This window comes from Prionailurus viverrinus, chromosome F1 (genome assembly GCF_022837055.1).
Source record: "Prionailurus viverrinus isolate Anna chromosome F1, UM_Priviv_1.0, whole genome shotgun sequence".
NCBI lineage: Eukaryota > Metazoa > Chordata > Mammalia > Carnivora > Felidae > Prionailurus > Prionailurus viverrinus.
In genome coordinates, this window is record NC_062577.1 from 26166603 (window position 1) to 26185722 (window position 19120).

The following is a 19120-nucleotide window of genomic DNA, read 5'->3' on the forward strand; positions in this document are numbered from 1 at the left end:
GCACAAGCATTTTTGTATGAAGGCAGTGTTAATAAACCTGGAAGACTGCATACATTTATATAGCCTTGAATGCCAGGATCAGGAACAAATTATTCTCTGTGCCCGTGGACTGGGCATCTGCAACCCTGGACCTCTTAACGTTATGAAGAGACGCTGTGAGAAGCTGACACGGATGCTGTGTGGACACCAGATACAGCCCCAACCTTGGCTCCAGCCAGGGAGTCCTCTACCAAATACTGGCCCCATCGGGGATCGTTTTAGTCTCTGTGACTTGTCACCTCTGATCCACAGAGCACACAGGGTGTCCAGACCGGGCTGTGCCTGGAGGAAGCACTTGCCCCATCACGTCCCTACACCTTCCTCGGGTACCTCACGTCACTGCTACTTTGCCAGAAAGAAGATAAATGTCTCCATCCACAAAGGAGCCACAGTTGCCTTTCTCCTGCTCGCTTCTTGGCAACAACTTTACTTCGCCCCAGGTGGATTTTCCTGGCACTGGCTAGGGAAATCCCTAGAGCCGGGTATGCAGACTTGATGCTTCCCTTCTGTGTCTTACTGACAAGAACTCAAGGGCTGTAGCGTGTAGAGGGTGGGTGACAGCACAACAGGACATAGTGTAAAATTTAAGGGGACCTCTCTGGGTTCCGGCATAACTGCTACAGTGACCAACTGTGGTGGCTTCGAGCAACCTCTCTCATCTACGTTTTATCAACAGAAAAAGTGTCTTGCAGACGAAAAATTGTTTTTAGAGATTTGAAATTGTTTTGTGCCACTCTAGAGGTCAATACAAATCTAGGATTTGGGTGTTTACTAAGGGACATTTGCTGATTGCTGGACTTTAGCTGTAATATATATACTTAGATGCCCCATCTGTTTATGACATGCCCAGGCTCACTAACTAGGGCACTCAACTATTGTCCACAATTGCTGTGGAGTCATTTAAAGTAAAATACTGTCGTGTCTTTCCACTCTCAAAATGCTTCAGTGTAACTCAGTTCAAACTATAAAATAATATTGAAGTGACATTCTTACGGCCAGGGGGCAGATATTAAAAGGTGATTCATTAAAGGGTCACTGAACTGACACGTTCGGTTATGCACAGCTGGGTAATATCGCAGGAATTCTCTTTGTCAAATAAGGGTGCCCAGAAAGATGTCTTTGTAATACAGGGCTGGCTGGAGCCCAAAGAGTCCATGTATTTCTAAGAGTAAATTTCTTTCCTAATTTAACTGAACAGGAAAAAAAAAAAAATGCAAGAACAAAAAACAAACTAAACCTTAGAGAAAGCTCCTGAAATGCAAGATTGGCAACGTGAAAGGGATTTACACAGCTGTGTCACAGTCACGAGAGCTCCATTAAAACGGACTGCTCACATTTTAGGGTCACTTCCTTCAGTTTAAAAATCTGTAGGCTGTGGAAAGCCATGTGTAAACAACCATACTGTTCACACTTGGATATTATATAACTGAGCTCTTTTCCTTCATTCTTAGTAATTCTTTTATACTCATGTGACTTTACCCCATTGATAAAGCCATTTCTAGACTTACAGCCTCTGAGAAGGAAAGAACAAAGAAGTCAATCACTGACCCCTGGGTGGCAAAAGCCAAAGTCCTTCTATAAACATAAAGTTGGAAAACTCGTGACGTATGAAATGCAAGGTTTGTTTTGTTTTGTTTTGTTTTTCTGTTTCAGAGAACATAAAGATTATTGGGGCTGGAACAAGAGAAAAAAATCAAAGAGAGGACGAGAGATTAAATAGTCCTAAGTCCTTGGGAAGGGCCTGGCACATCCCCTTGATCTTACTTCCGCCAAGTCAGGCCGTGGGGGATGCACATCCGCAGACAGGTTTGGGGACACAAGAAGAGCCTGTGACCTGAAACCTGCTCAGATTTCAGGCAGACCTCAGTCAGGTTGTAGGTGTCTTTAAAGTACACTACACCCTACTCACCGTGGTAGCATTTGAGTGGCAATGGCTGCAAAAGGCGTCAGCCTGAAAGGGACCGAGACGACATCTGATTCCCTGCCGCCCCAGAGTGGTGCAAGGGAGCAGACACATTTTTCATGTCTCCTAAGAGGGGTTCAAAAATCGCCACACTTGACAAGGCCTGATGTTTAGGACAAGGAAGACACAGCCTGTGAGGACTCAGTAACCACTTGTGGTACAGCAGATGCTACCAACGCAGGTGTCAAAATATCCATGTCAAGTACTTGGATCTCCGAAAGCACCCGAACCTAGAAGCAAACCTGGGATTGGGAAAGATCCTGAGTGGATGGAAGAGACTCTGAGGAAGAAGCCCCAAGTTCACCCAGGATGAAATTTCTACCAAGTAAAATGGAGAACTTGAAATAAAAGTGAAATTCCTTTTGTAGGAAAATTAAATGATATTTCTTAAACATTCAGGTTGAGAATAGGCTGAGAATCATACTCACTTCGTATAACTCTCTGGAGCATAAGTGTTTCACTGTCCAAACACAGATGGCAGTTACTGCAAAGTTACAAAATATGTTCTTGATAGCCCATATCTAGCTATCATCTACCAATGAAAATATACATTCTGTGATTTTAAAAATAAATTTGGGTCACTTAAAACTAACAAAATGATTCAGTCTCGTCATCACTATTGAAATGTGTTTGTTTATACTAGAAAGTTAGAGTTAGGCGGGCCAGAAGAATTCTAAAAGGAAATTAAAAGGTATACTCTATGAATGACAGTTTAATTGGAGATTCTTTTTTTTTTTTTTCTTCTAAGTAAGCCCTATGCCCAATGTGGGTCTTGAACAATCTCAAGATCACACTCTACCAACTGAGCTAGCCAGGCGCCTGTAATTGGAGATTCATTAATTCCAATAGTTTGTTTGAGTGTATGTAGTGGGATCAAACAATAAAGCATAAAGCACTTTTTTTTTTTTTTTTTAGAATTCACACATCCAAATGAGTTCCAGCCTGAAATAATCACATTGGAAAATCATTGCGATCTAAAGGTATTAATGCTGAAAATAATTTTGGAATCCCTCTTTTGAAGTTGGCTTCTGAGATGATATAAGAGCCCCCACAAGAAAATAAGTGTTGTCACTAGGTTTTCACCAATTTACAAGCCACCTAAGAAAAGCAGCCTGAGAATCCTTGTAAGTCACACTTTATCTCTGATTATTAATAATTTTTCTAAGTTTGATACACTTATTCAATAAATCGGGTCTCAAACGTTATTAACAGTTCTTAGCAGAAAACTGTCCTTATAGAATGCCCCCACTGAACATATCCCAAACATCACACTTCCAAAGGGCATCTAATAAAGTACCAATGATGGAAATGGTAGAAAATGATAGAAAATGCACACTCATTCAACAAGGGAGAAAAAGACAGTTAATACCATGAAATTTAACCAATAGATCTACGATAACTCATGTTGAATAAAATTCTCCTGGATTTTTTTCTTAATAAAGTATGGTAAGAAATTGTGGTCTCCTTTTTAAAACAAAGCAATAATGTCGTATCAAAGAAGAAAAGCATAAAAGAGGCAAACCAGCTGCTGTGTTCTCCATGCAGAATATTCAAGCGTACTGAGAAACAGACTACAAGAGATGACCTGCAACGTCTCTAAGAGAAATTTCTTTAACAATCTTCCTTCCCTGCTCCTCGAAAGGACTGTAGGACTGTATGTGGCATGTCTAAATGCTGCCTATTGTCAACTTCTAATCCCAACCATATAGGCAAATTGAAATGTTCCAAAAGACAATTGGAAATATAATTTTATGACCCGAGCAGAGTGAGTTTTTAGTATTTGACAAACATGAGTTCATCAGCACCGACCAATCAGGACAGATGCACCAACATATGAGCACTAGCCATTAACAACTGGGCATCTCAACTCAGTATCAGCCCTGCACGTGGATGTTTCTCAAGGGGAGAAATAGCTCCTTTATACATAGAAATGGGGCTTTTTTTTTTTTTTTTTTTGGTCTCTATAAGAGCACAGTAAGAAACACAGTCTTGCAACCCATCTTTTGGACAGTCTATACTTTGTTTCAAAAAAAAAAAAAAGTAAAAACAAACTGAAAGTAAGCAATTTTAATGTTTATTATTTTTGAGAGAGCGTGAGCAGGAGAGCAGGGGCCCCTAACTCTCCCTCTCTCTCTGATTTTTTCTGACCTCCTCCAATTCACGGGCCCTGTAGCAGTCAAAGTGATCTTTTAAAACTTCAACTGAGCTGACAGCACAGATCCTGGAGCCTGCTTTGGATTCTCTCTCTCTCTCTCTCTCTCTCTCTCTCTCTCTCTCTGTCCCTTCCCGGCTCACACTCTGTCTCTACCTCAAAAATAAATAAACATTTAAAAAATTAAAAAAGAAAAGCTGCAACTTTGATCATGTCCCTCCCCTGCATAAAACTTTTCAAGAACTTTCTACCTCATTTCTAATGCAAGATCAAGCCCTCAGCATGACTATATGTTCCTGAGTGACCGGCCCTGAATATTTTTCCAACCTCATTTTGAACCTCTCTCCCTTTCACTCATGGGCTTCCAGCCACACAGGACTGAGTTCTTCTCATCCTCTGGCTGGGTGCATACATGTTTCCTGTTACCTTCACCACTTATTTCCTACTTAGCCCTCAATTTCAGCTTACCTGTCACTTTTAAATAGGCCTTCCCTGAATCTCCAGTTAATTGTTTTCTTATCATTATGATCTCCTGGATTTAAACATTTGATGGATTTCAGTTCATTGCAATTAGTATCCTGCTCAAATTATCCCATTTTTTTAGCTAATAGTAGCCTTTTAATATTGGTTCTATATCATGAACCAAAGACATAGCCCTATTAGTCCTGAGAGCTTCTTCACTGTATAAAATGTTTCACGTTTATCTTTTACATTTCTTTTTTTTTAATTTTTATTTAAAAAAAATAAAGAGAGAGAGAGAGAGAGTATGAGTGGGGGCAGGAGCAGACAGAGAGAGGAAGACACAGAGTCCAAAGCAGGCTCCAGACTCTGAGTTGTCAGCACAGAGCCCGACGCGGGGCTCAAATTCACAGACCGTGAGATCATGACCTGAGCTGAAGTCAGATGCTTAACCTACTGAGCCACCCAGGCGCCCCTTGTTTTTATTTTTAAAGGTATAAATGCATTGACTGTTCTCTTAAAAGTCCTTCTTTTGGCTCCAAATACCATTTTCCCCTAGATCACCACCTATGGTGTGGCTCATTCTCAGCTTCCTTTTTGTCTCTTCTTTCTCCATCTACCCCTTACAAATTGATCCTGCCAGTGATAAATGCTCAGCCCCTTCTCAACACATTACCTTACCACAACTTTCTCAGCTTCATCTATGGATTTAGCTAACAATTCTGAATTTTCATCTCCAACTCAAGAGTCATATGTCCAATGACCTAATAGACATCTTTCACCTCCTTTGTTGAGTTCTACTATGCACAGTATTGTTCTAGGTACAGCAGTGAGTTAAAGGGGAAAAACTTCTGCACCCATGGAGCATTCAGGTTAGTTATGAAGGTTATATTCTAATGAGAAGTTTACGTTATGATATTATTGAGACACTCTACATGAGTGCGTATTACATTGTTTTATTATTTGCCCCACAACTATACAACAATGTGTGCACACAATAATTTCTTTCACCACACCTGTGATAATGGACATTTACATTACCATGTTTTGCTATAAAGAAACATTGCAGTAAATACCCTTAGACATATGACATTATCCATCGACACATGTGTAGAATGAACTAGGAGCAGAATTGCTAGATCTGGGATTATGTACATCAGTAATATTCATAAACATTAAAAAGTGTTTTCCATAAAGTTTATATCAATTTTAACAGTCACCAGTAATTTATAAAAGCATCTGTTTTCTTACACCTTTGATAACATACATATCAAAATATTTCCCATATGATTTCCCAAATGTTTTCCCTTTCTCTTTGTGCATGTGAAATTGAGCTTCATTTTATATTTAATAGTGGTTTGTGTTGGGGCACAAGGGTGGCTCAGTTGGTTAAGTGTCCGAACCTTGGTTTTGGCTCAGGTCACGATCTCACAAGTTTGTGAGTTCGAGCCCCACATCGGGCTCTGTTCGGACAACCCAGAGCGTGGAGCCTGCTTCTTAATCTGTGTCTCTCTCTCTCTTTGCACCAATTGTGCTCTGTCTCTCTTTCTCTATCACTCACAAAAATAAACATTAAAAAAAAAAAAAGAGTCACTTGTGTTTACTTTATACTTTCTTTCCTGTGCGTGTGTTAGGCTTTTCTCTACTTGGTTGTTAGGCATATTCATGTTGGTTTGTAGGCCTTCTCTACAAATATCTTCATACACATATACAATCTCTTTGTCCGTGATATAACATATATCTATATACTAGCAATGAAAATTAGAAACAAATTTTTTGAAGTATCATTTACAATAGCTCCAAAAACCAAAATGCCCAAGTATGAATCTAACAAAACTGTGCAGAATCTATATGACACAAACTATAATACGGAGGATAGAAACGAAGCCAAGCTAAATAGATTATATGGCTCAAATAGTAGGAAGATATCAACTTTACCCAAATTTATCTGTAGGTTTAACACTTAGCCCGATCGAAACCCCAGCAGGGTTTTTGTAGATATTGCCAAGCTGATTACTTATTTATTTATTCGTTTGTTTGTTTACTTATTTACTTATGATTTTATTTTATTCTTGAGTGACAGAGCACATGTGGACAGGGGAGGGTCAAAGGGAGAGGGAGAGAATCTTAAGCAGGCTCCACACCCAGCTCAGGGCCCAACATGGAGCCCAATGCCAGGTTTGATCCCACAACTGTGAGATCGTAACCTGAGACGAAATCAAGAGTTGGATGCTTAACTCTGATGCTTAACACCTGGGCGCTCCAAGCTGATTTTAAGTTGTATATTGAAAAGCAAAGTCTGTAGAAAAACCCTGAGAAAGGACAGATTTAGAGGAACTCAAACTACATGATTTCGTAATGTACTGTGAAGTATGGTATTAGTGAAAGTATGCATACATAAACTAATGGGACAAAATAGAGAGTCCAGAAATAAGCTTACAAAAATATAGAGAACTGACTTTAAAAAAAAAATGTTGGGGCGCCTGGGTGGCTCAGTTGGTTAAGCGGCCGACTTCGGCTCAGGTCATGATCTCAGTTCGTGAGTTTGAGCCCCGCGGGCTCTGTGCTGGCAGCTCAGAGCCTGGAGCCTATTTCAGATTCTGTGTCTCCCTCTCTCTGACCCCCCCCCCCCCCCGTTCATGCTCTGTCTCTCCCTGTCTCAAAAATAAATAAAACGTTAAAAAAAATTAAAAAAAAAATGTATTTACTTTTGAGAGAAACGGGGGTGGGGCATGAGCAGGGGAGTGGCACAGAGAGGGAGACCCAGAATCTGAAGCAGCCTCCAGGCTCTGGGCTGTCAGCACAGAGCCTGACAAGGGACTCGAACTCGAACTCACAGACTGCAGATCATGACCTAAGCCTAAGTCAGATGCTTAACCGACTGAGCCACCCAGGCGCCCCTGAGCTGTTTTTAAAATCTACTTTATTATTATTTTTTTTAAGTTTATTTCTTTATTTTGAGAGAAAGAGAGAGAGTGAGCGCACATGAGTGGAGGACGGGCAGAAAGAGAGGGAGAGAGAGAATCCCAAGCAGTTTCCCTGCTGTCGGCACAGAGGCTGACGCAGGGCTCAACCTCACAAACCATGAGATCATGACCTGAGCTGAAATCAAGAGTCAGACGCGTGGCCACTGAGCCAACCAGGTGCTCCTACTGAACTGACTTTTAACACACAAGTACAAATACAATTCTATGAATAAAAGATAGTCTTTTCCATGAATAGCGCTGAAACAATTGGACATTTGCATGCAAAATACACATACATGCCTCCATCCACACCTCTTACTTTATAAAAAATATTAACTGAAAGTAGACCCAGGGCCTAAATGTAAAACATAAAATTACCATCTTATGAAAAAAGAAAACACAAGAGAAAATATTCATGAATTACTTTAGAGAAAGAATCATTAGATACAACACCAAGGACTTGACCCATAAGAGAAAAAAAAAATGAATCAGTTGACCTTGTCATAACTAAAACTTTTTTCTCTATACGAAATGGTTAAGAAAATGAAAGGCAGAGTGTGGAAAATATCTTCAAATCATAAATCGAACAAAGAATTTATACCCATAATTTAAAAAGAAGTCTCACACCCAAAAAGAAGAAAACAAATGTCCAGTAAAAAATGGACAAAAGATTTGAATGCTTGTCACCAAGCAGGACATTCAGATCACAAGCATATGAAAAGATGCTCAATGTCCTAAAACACAAGGAGATGCCATTACACATTTATTAGAATGGCTAACAAATGAACACAAACAAACAAGCTGACAATACCAAGCGCTGACAAGGAGGCAGAGTAACTACGAATCTCATATGTTGCTAGAAGGAATGCAAAATGGTAAAGTCACTCTGGAAAACAGTTTAGGAGTTTCTTCTAGTTAAATGTACATTTACCATATGCTCTGCAACCCCACACCTAGTTATTCATTTACCCTAGAGAAATGGAAACTTACATGCACACAAAACCTGTGTTTCAAACATATTACATGTAGAGCAACATTGCTCATAATCACCCAAAACTGGAAACCGCCTGAGTGTTCTTCATGGTTGAATAAATCAACAAACTGCTACAATAAAATACCGCTCAGCAATAAAGAGAAAAAAAAAATATTGGTAAACACTACAACACAGATGCATCACAAATGTATTCTGCTAAGTGAAAGACACCAGACTCAAAAGGTTGCAAGCTATATAATTTCACTTATATCACATTCTGGAAAAGGCAACACTATAGAGACAACAAATAAGTGGTCCCAGGACCTAGACGTGGAGGGAGTATAAGAGAATATTTTGGGGGTGAAAGAGCTGTTCTTTATCTTGATTCTGGTGGTGGTTACATGACTATACATTTCTCAAAACTCACAGAACCACACACACAAAAATTAGTGAATTTTACTTTACATGGATTTTTAAATAATTTCAAAAATATATACAACCCCCAAATCTGTGTTCAGAGAGCAGGCTGTCTCATCCTGAAGGAGTGAGAATCCTTTCTCAAAAATAAAACAAATCTTAAAAACAGGAAGGGAAAGAAGCAAGAACTTTTTCAGGACTACACTACTCAGAACTCAAAATCGTCAAGGTGTGGAAAGAAACTGGTGGCTTTTGCACACGACTGTCTGTTTGATTCATCTTGACCTCTCACCTCAGGTTTCAGGGAGGAGAGACGCAATAAAAAAACTTCCATGCTGTTCTGCCATCTTGGCCCCTCCTCACCTCGGGTTTCCAAAGGAGGAAAACAGCACGATGGAAACAAAAACCTTTGGCATCATACCATGTAATGACCCGTAATCACACCTCTATTAGGTCTGCTGCACTTAATCTAACTTATAGGACGTCTCTCTCACAGGAGGAAGGAATAATCAGGATAATAGTGTCTGAGCAAGGCTCACCCAGAACAAGGGCTTCTCTAAGCTCCCTTCTATTCAATTCAAATGCGTCAAAGCTCTCTACTCTACAATTTCTTCTTTAAGCCTACATTTTCATGAAATAGCACCAACCAAAAGTACTGTGCAGAACTTGTGGCAATGTTAACCTTTTAAGTGAAAAGAAATTAGGAACCAGGCTGGAAGAGTATTGCAACAGATGAAGCTACGAATGTGAAAAAAAACCCAACATGTTGCATTTCAGAAACACCTAGTGGTTAACTTGTGTGAGATAGTTGGACCCCGCTGCTATATAGTTTTCTGTTTTTCTCTTGTACCTATAAATGGTGGTTCCTGTTGGCTAAAGTCTTCAGTTATACCCGGGAAGACATCTGATTACTAGGCTCAAATCAACAGATATAACTATGCCCAGAGTCTTGAAATCTATACCTATAAGATGTAGTTTACCAGCCTTTGAGGAACCATGGAGCAGAGTTTTACCTGACGTCACTTCATTAATTGGTTAAACCAATTATAATGGTATATAATGATATATACCAATATCTTTAAATAATCAAATGTCTTAGGACTTCTCTAATGTTGCATCAATTCTTGATTGAGGCCTCAGAATTCTACATAATAAATCCAGACGATTCTACCCTGAAAAAGCGTTCATGCACATGATATCAAAAAACCCTCTAATTCTTAAGAGAACTTCCAATAATATATACAATACAATTGTCCAGATCCATATCATTTCAGCCAAGGAAGGTTGCCAAGAGCACAGCTGTGGCCTTGACTCCTTTGTAAAATAGAAAGTTTAAATGGGTAAATATAAATACCTTCACTCTCTTGAAATACCTAAGATATATTAGTAGTGGGCAAGACAGAGAATTCTAGACATTCAGGCTTTTCTGCACACCTGACTGAGGTTGAACCTGGTTGCACTGTATCTGTTTTGTGTGTGTTCCTGGTTGGTTGGTGTCTGTGGAAGGCACAATACAAGGTAAGTGTTAATTATTGCTCAAGTTTAAGGCTCCTGTTACAGCATGAAAGAAGCAGGTGAATCACATATTTCTGGATAAAAATCAGATTGTCATAAAACCATTAGACAAATTATGCTAGACACAGAGTCTCATTGCTGCATCTTCAACATTCTCCATAGACTATTTTGCTTAATTCTGCTTTTTATTCATATTATACAGCAGATGAAGTAAATGTAGCATCCCTTTCTATTTCAAGGGTGAGAACAAATAAAATAATATATGTGGAAATGTCTTGAAAGGACAATGACACTATATAGATACAAGATAATATTTTCCTTGATAGCCACTGCTGATACTCTCCCAGATACATAGTAAGTTTCCATATAGTAAATCTGACAGCTAGGTTGTTATTTCATATCTGTGATGTGTAAAACATTGCTTAAGCCAGTTTAAGCAGTAGTATAAGAATGATGGTTCTGGGAAGTGCTGTGCGCATGTAACAAATAAACACAATAAATTAAATTATCAAAAGACACCGTCCACATAAAAATTTGGCCTTTGCAGGAACTATAGAAATGTGATAGAAAATATCTTGAAGATGAAAAAATTTTCAGTCCTTAAACTCTCAGAAAACCATTTCTGCTGAGAATGATTTTGCTGATTATAGTGGGTTTCCTAAGATGATTAGACACAGATGGAAGAGGAAATGAATAGTGATAGCCAATCCAGTGTTTCCACTGTATTAATCATTGAGACAGTAGAATGGTCAAGTTGATTTTTGCCACCTAATAGATCTAAAACATCTAAGGAAATTAATAATTTTCAATTCATAGATTCTGATTGCCTTACTCATTCTTTCACCGCACTTGTAGTAGCTCTGTTTAACAATTTTTCTTATATTAGGACCCCGTGAAGTGAAGAACAGATATTTCGATTGAGTCACATCTTTGGGTAGCATTTAGCACAACTGAGGAATTTAGATTATTGTAAACAGCTACAATTACTAGAACTACATAGTCAGAAAGGTCCCCAAAGTTCATACAGCTTAGCCATTTTTTTTTTACACTTGCTATAGGCCAAGCCATGGGCACAGATTATCTCATTTAATCTTTATAGTAGTAATTCTAAGAGGGAAGAATTAACTCCATATTATATATAAGGAATCAGAAACTTAGAGTTTGAGTAAATTTCTCAAGGTCACACAGTTTATAAGTAGTGGATCTGGAATTCTAATAAACATTTGTCTGACTCAAAATACTTGCATCCCCCCTCCATTTTGAATCTCCTTGTCTATATCATATCATCAGTGACAGGGAGGTCATTTCTCTTGATACAGCAAATCTTGAACAGTTCTGGCTGTAAATCTTTCTGAAGTCAAATAACTAGAAAAAAATTAATGTGCCATAAAAATTCAAGTTATCATTTGTCATCTGTAACTATATTCTGAGCTTGCTGGAGGGTGGAGGGGCTCTAAACCTACATTTTCCTTTTGAAGGTAATCCTCAAAATCTTAATCATTCTACCATACATTATGGACTTGGCTTTCGTTAAATAACCAAATCCCTTAAGACTTCTCTAATGTTGCATCATTTCTTGATTGAGGTCCCAGAATTCTACATAATCAATCCAGATGATTTTACCCTGAAAAAAGTGTAAGAGAACTTCCAAATGATTCCTGTAGAATATCTTATTCTAATTAGAATTATATTCTGATAGATCTGCATGTATAAATTACATGTAAGATACACCTTTAAGTAGGAGACAGAACTGAACTGTTAATGGGATAATTTAAGCTTATCCAAATGTTACATATGATTATCCCAAGAATTTACCTTGATGATAACTCTTGCTAAGTTACGGTTCCTGTCAGTTCCTACCCAAATCATCCCACCACCACTTCTAATAAGATGTGGTAAAATCACCCGTACAGCATTCCTGTTACATGTACTAGCAGAAGGACATGTGTTCAGTTTCACAAGTATCTATGGCAGGTGATCTAGAACAGAATTTGAGTACCAGAACAGCGTTTTCTGGCCTCATAGGAGATAGAGATAGCACCTCTAATAAATCTGCCTTACCTCTCCGGCTCTCTCCCACTCATGCCTTTCTCTGAATTTTTGCTTCTCTCCTGTCACTCCAGGAACACTCGGTTTGACTCCAAGAGTCTCTTCATCCACTTGCTTCTCAGTTTATTTTCATGATCCTTACACCTAAAAAAATGATCTGCCCCATTTGGGGGCTTGGCCAGTGGTTTAGCTTACCCACCAATCTTCAGCAGAGGGGGCTCCAAAATAGCTAATTACAAGTTCCCATGCTACAAAGTAACACCTGGAAATTACATACTGATTGGAAATTAGCTGATATTTTGTATAGTGAGTTGCTCCAAAAACTTTCTATGTCTTCAAATAAACAATGAGTTGAACAAACTCATTGTATTCAAAAGAGAAACAACCAAGAATAGCAATCAATTAGAAATTTGATTTTTAAAGAAATTCCTTAGTGAAAACGGTAATGCAATGTAACCTCATTATTATGCAGTTCCTTGTTAAACAGAATTCAATCATATTCATGGATAAGTTAATAAATTGGAATCCTGATATGAAATGATTACAATCAAGACATTTGTCCTATTACCCAACACCAGCATATATTGCACTTTCAAAAACTGTTAAGTATGTGTTCTGCCAGGCACTGAAGAATGACTTAGCTGTATTTATATTTACACAGGGTTATGGTGTCGATGAACTTGATTCACATTTCCAAGACCACAACACTGTTCCCATGGAGTGAGAAATCTTATATAGAGACATCTAAACGATATTCACACAAAACTTCGAACTGAATAAATATGGAAATGTAAGAAGAAAAAAGTGTCTTAGTTCCCAAGTTTGAGTGTAAACTATCATAGTTTTTCTTCCCCATTTCCCTAGTAAACCTCTTCCCTAGTAAACAAATAAGATTCACTGAGAAAATAACTAATATTCCAGGTAAATTGTATATAACATGTGTCAATCTATATATGGAAATATTGATTACAGGATTAGCCATAACATGAAACCTAAGCAAAGACAGTTTAAATGACCAGAGTCCAAATGTAATGGAATGTGTAGGTACTTATGTTCATCAACTTTGCATTGCCAGAGTTAATACATCACACAATAAAAGCCTGATATAACATGCCTGTTATGTAAAACATGTCCACAAGAGCATGCAGTTTATTTCAGTGTTGCAAGGTCATGGAAAAAATTCCAGTAACTAACCCTCTGTTGGAACCACCCAATGAGTTTAATTATAGACTTGTCTATGAAGACTCCCTACATCAAACACTTGCTTGGAAATCTACTCCACATACTCTAGAAATTTTAAAAACAAACGAGATACTTGATTATTGCTGAGATACTTACAGTAGAAGTTCCTCTTTGCTTGCGGGTTCATCATTTGGGGATGTTCTCATCAGGAGTCATCATGCTTTTGATCTTTAATGCCGTTCTTCCACCAAGGTTTCTCATCCGTAATTTCCAAAACAGAGTCACTTGTACTAACAAGCCATCGTCCCATACTGTTTCCTTTCTTGTGTGAATGTTACCCTGTAGATCAATTTCCTGTCCAAAAACACTCCAAAATGAACAAACGCTGCAAGTGAAACGTGCTACTCAAATACTCTGTTTTCGCAGTTTGGTTCAGGAAGAAATTCCCTGATTGAAATGAGGAACTATATCCCAGTTGTTCCAGGGAGCTTAGAAGACAGACGTTTCTGCCCTATGAAGGAGCATATTAAAATTGCCAGCGTCGTGTATTCTCACTAGTCTGTGGCTTGAGGACTATTGCACACGAAGCATCCATGTACTGTGTGCAGCCTACAGACCCTCCCAATTGCCACGGTAACAATATCCCAACTATATTTTAAAATCAGGCTTAGTATGCTTTGAAGTACATAATGCTTTCCATTCCTGAAAGGACAAAGAGATCTACATTGTCAAAGTTTATTTTTAAGCTCATGTGCTTGCTAAGTGCAGTGGCAAACAGGCTTTCCGTGCCTGTGGTACCATTGCTGGAACTTATTAATGCAAACAGATGAATCGTTGGCTTGCTTCCACGTAGGCTTTTCTTTCTTCCTTTCTTTTTAACCTTATCTAAATTGCATTGATTATAATTTTTTAAAATTAAGAATGCTATCAGTTTTCTGAGCTTGCTTGCTTTAATTTTATCAGTTACAGAAGCAATGTGAGAAAGGCAATTAAGAGGAAGTTTTCAAATAGCTTTTGCTGAGATAAGAAAGTTAGTAATTGGAGGTAGATTCTGCTTCTGGAAGAAGTTTGAGGGACATTTGGAGACAGCAAAAATGACAAGAGCTTTTTTTTTTTAAATAAAGGAGTCAAAGATAAATAATGAAAGGGTAAGAGAGAGAAGAGGGGAGGTAAGGAGAGAGAGAGAGAGAGAGAGATGCCTTAACTATTAGCAACAATTCTTCATGTATTTTCTTATTGTTGGGAAAGCAAATTGCTCTGGTTTGTATAACCCCCTACCAGTCTGCTCAACCCACCAAAATTAGCCCACATGTCATCTAATACCAGACTAAGACTTGTGGAAACACATTATTGCTCTATTAAAGCCATAACAAAATACAGCTGAGCAGTGAACATTAGGTGGTAGGGTGACCCTGAGGTAATGCAATCCGTATCATGGAATTTCTAGCCCAAATTTTCAACATCTGGTTTTGATATGATAACAAATGTGATAATGTACATTAAATACCAGTATTCGAGTAACATAATCCTTGCATCTGACTAAAACAATGAATGATTTTCAAATCGTTTGAGAGAGAGATATTAGATAGGCAGACACTTAGATTTGTGCATAGCCCCCAGATGCCCCTCCTGGGCACAAACACACACACACACACACACACACACACACACACACACACACGCATGAATAGCATGTACACTTTCAGTTGACTTTCCAGAAATAAAAGTGGGTTTCTGCCGCTCCTGGTCGCTCTTTTCCGGAACCCCATTGCACAGTTGCTTTAATTTGCTGGAGACTTGGCTGAGAATGGAAGGGAAATGTGAAAAATAACAACGCTAACTGAACCAGGCAGAGATATGAACTCTGACCTTTGCTTCATTAGTGCCGTCTCATGCTATAATCTGATGAAGTACCCAGCCACTGGCAACTTGAAAAATAAACGAAATCAGATTATCCTTATCCTGTTTTAACTTCACAGGAAAGACTTTCTATGTTTCAAATCCAAATATTACCCTGTTATTAGATGTCCAATAATTCAGTGCCCTAAATGTTGCCAGAGTCCAGAAGTTAAGATCCCCCTAAGTCAGCACCTTAGAATTAGACCCATTGGTGGAAAAGTACTAATGCATGAGCACCTGCCGATCTTTTATGTTTGCATGTGAGAAGGTTGACACAGTGACCTGGAGGTCAGAGAAGGTGTGTGGAAGCTGCAGTGATCAAAGTGAAGTTGGGAATGATGAATGGTTGATGAGCATGGGGTTAGGAGATAAGGAAGAGGCCAATGTTGATTGAGGGCTTTTGTATTTTGGAAAAGAAAGCTTGTATAGTGGCGTATTGTGCAACCCATTTCCATTTATCAAACACCTACTCTGCCCCCAGGCACCGTGCTAAGAACACAAGTTTGTACGTTAAATGCATTAATAGAAATTTGTACAAAGCGGAGAGGTAGCAAAGATGAGGGAGTTGTTAATTATGTTTGGCAAGATAAAGGTTGATGTCTGAGCTGCGTTTGGGAGATGAGTGGAATTTGCTAAGCAGACAACAGGTGGTAGGACATTCCAGACAGTGGAATCAGCATGTGCAATAGTAAAATAGCAAAATTATTGTCAAAAACACAAATGATGTGCATTACCAGATTTTAACATTCCAGTGAAATCTCAGAATGGACAAGATGATTTTGGTCCAGGTTTGTCCCCCCTTACGTGACCAGGTGAGCTATCTCAAGGGAGAAACTACGTCTTGTGCACTGTGGTATCACCTACATTCCTGTCACATAATGAACTGACTGATGAACAAATTGCTTTACCACTCCACGCCAGCAAAGACTTTATGGTATGAGTACATCTTGCCCCACTGGTATTCTGTACTCTGTCTCTTCTCCCAGTAAGAAGTCTCATTCAAAGTATGTTTGAACACAAGGAACATTGAGAATTTATTCAGTCCCTTGTTTCTTCCTGATGTTCAAAGCTTCATGAGTCAGGTGAATGGTATTTGAAGGAGTTGGCAGAAAATAAAAACCCCAAGTGCTCTTTCTTGGTTCGAGCCAAACCCAAACCTTTTCAAAGGCGTGAAAACATGCAGCCACATTGGTTTGGTTTTCCTTTCCTGGGCCGTTCTTCTTCCTGGTGCTGGCCAGCACCACACAGAAGTCTTGCGACATGAGCCACTTCCACGGAATTTAAAATTCTGCCAAAAACAAGAGGGATTGGAAATTTCGTGAGAATGGTTATTCTTAGGAGATTTCCATCCCAGATTCCTAACTTGTGTGGCTCAGATAAGCATCTAAAATACACTGCCAAACCTTCTGCGGTCCCCAATGCACTTATTTCTACTCACATTTCTGCATAGAGACCTCAAAGTTACAGTGAATGCAATGGTTTGTTGGGAAATTTCTTCTGTATGTCAGCCCAAGGTCCCCTACCTATGTAGAAATGGGTTTGGAATGCCATTTACAACACAAACATTGGGTTTGAATGTCTCCAGAACGTGTTCAATTTTTAGATGAGACATGTTTACATTTTCCCGAATCAAAACAGCCGATGCCAAAGCAACCCTTCAACTATTTTCTATTTTTTTTGTTTCTGAGCAACTTCAAAATATAGTAAGAATATTTTTTTCTTAGCATATTATTAAGTGTGTAACTACTCAAGCTCTTCCCATAGGCTCATTTTTAAAAACATTTTATTTATTTTTGAGAGAGAAAGCATGAGAAGGGGAGGGGCAGGGGTCCAGAGGATCTGAAGTGGACTCCATGCTGTTGGACACTCAACCAACTGAACCACCCAGGCACCTCATAGGCTCATTCTTCATGAGAAGACTACATCGTAAATTCAGCACAAATCTCACTGACTGGGACACTGTATCAGTTAGCTATTGCTGTGTACCACACCTACTCCAAAACTCGGTGGCTTAAAACACTAGGCATTTATTATTGTTAACTATTGTATAGTTGAGCATGACAATGTTGGTCTCATCTGGGCTCATTGGTGCATCAGCTGCAAGTCAAGTCAGGTAAGTGGCTCTGTGATCTTGGCTGGGTTCTTTAATGTGTTTTAGGGCCAGTTGACTGCAGGCTGATATGGAATAGCTTCAGCTTCAGCTGGGACAAGTGAGATCTCCTCATGTCCTCACTTGTACATATATTTTGTGTCCCCCTACGAGGCTAGCCTAGATATGTTCTCAGGCCAACTTGAGTATGTTTTCAAGGCAACCAGAGGCAAGAAAGGAAGTGGAAATGTACAAGTGCATTTTTAAAGGCTCTGTTTAGGTCACCTTGTTAAGGTCACATTGGCCAAAGCAAGATACAAGGCAAGCCTGGACTTGGTGTTGGGGGACATCCACTGCCAAAGGATGTGGGTACAGAGACGCATTGAAAATTGGGGCCATCTGTGCAATCCATCTATCACAGACACACTGAAAGTAACAAGTCAGTCATACTTAGTCACTTGGATGGATATCAGGGTGCCTCAACCTGTAGGAGTTGTAGAGTTACTTTCAGTACCAAGGAAGAGGAAGGAAACCAAACCAATTAGAGTAGGTGTAAAGTGTCCCAAGAAAGAAAAGGCAACACATCAAAATGGCACCTGTGTCAGAGGAAGAGTTGGAGGTATGGCCAGAGACAGCAATGAGGAGCACAGAAAAGCCAAATAAAACCACCGAGCATGGTGAAACCAAAGTCAGCAAACACTAATAACAAGTTGAAAGCTGAACAGTTGGGTGACATCTCTCTGGAGTAATTTTCTTGAAGACAGCTATTTGAGTGGGAGAGGAGTTACAAATGCAGTTGCCCACAGAAGACAAGAATGATTAGCATGGACATAGTGGGAGTGAGGAAACGGGAGAGTAGCCAGCATCGAGGGTACACTTGCATCAAGGTGAGGACCCTTCCAGCCAGTAGACACTTCTCGGCCAACACTTTTAGCCTTGCAAGACTGAACACCTAGTGTGGCCATATATTAAAATGTTATGCAAATGTCCTGATTTTTAAAACCTTTTGAAAAATATCTTCAGGCATTATTTACCCCCACAGGCCACTAGTTTGCAATTCTAGATGTAGAGGTTTTATTTCCATGGGGCAATCTTTATCTATCTTAAAGAGCCTCTCCAAATTCATGTATTCAGGGCCTACATTAACAAATTAGAACAAATGACTTGCAATTAGAGTATAAATAACTAACACATAAATGACTGAATCATTCTAGAGTACCAAACACACAGTTAAAGGGCTCCCAAAGATATTTTTATCTCCCGAAAGCTTGTGTTTCAAGAGTTTGTATTCATCCATATTCTGTATGGAAGTCTAATGGGTACTTCCAGAATCTCACTCCAAAGTTAATTGCCCCTTATTTTTATTTATTTAAAAAAAAATTTTTAAGGTTTATTTACTTTTGAGAGAGAGTGAGAG

At 39.0% G+C, this 19120-nt stretch overlaps 1 protein-coding gene across 1 annotated transcript in view; it reads right to left on the reverse strand.

The window, feature by feature from the left end:
* The window catches only part of KCNK2 (potassium two pore domain channel subfamily K member 2), a 193189-nt gene extending 179205 nt beyond the window's left edge, over positions 1-13984 (reverse strand). The window contains exon 1 of the mRNA XM_047840631.1: positions 13872-13984. Coding sequence (XP_047696587.1) covers positions 13872-13905 — 34 coding nt within the window. The 5' untranslated portion in view covers positions 13906-13984. The remainder of the gene's footprint in view (positions 1-13871) is intronic.
* Positions 13985-19120: the final 5136 nt, after the last annotated feature.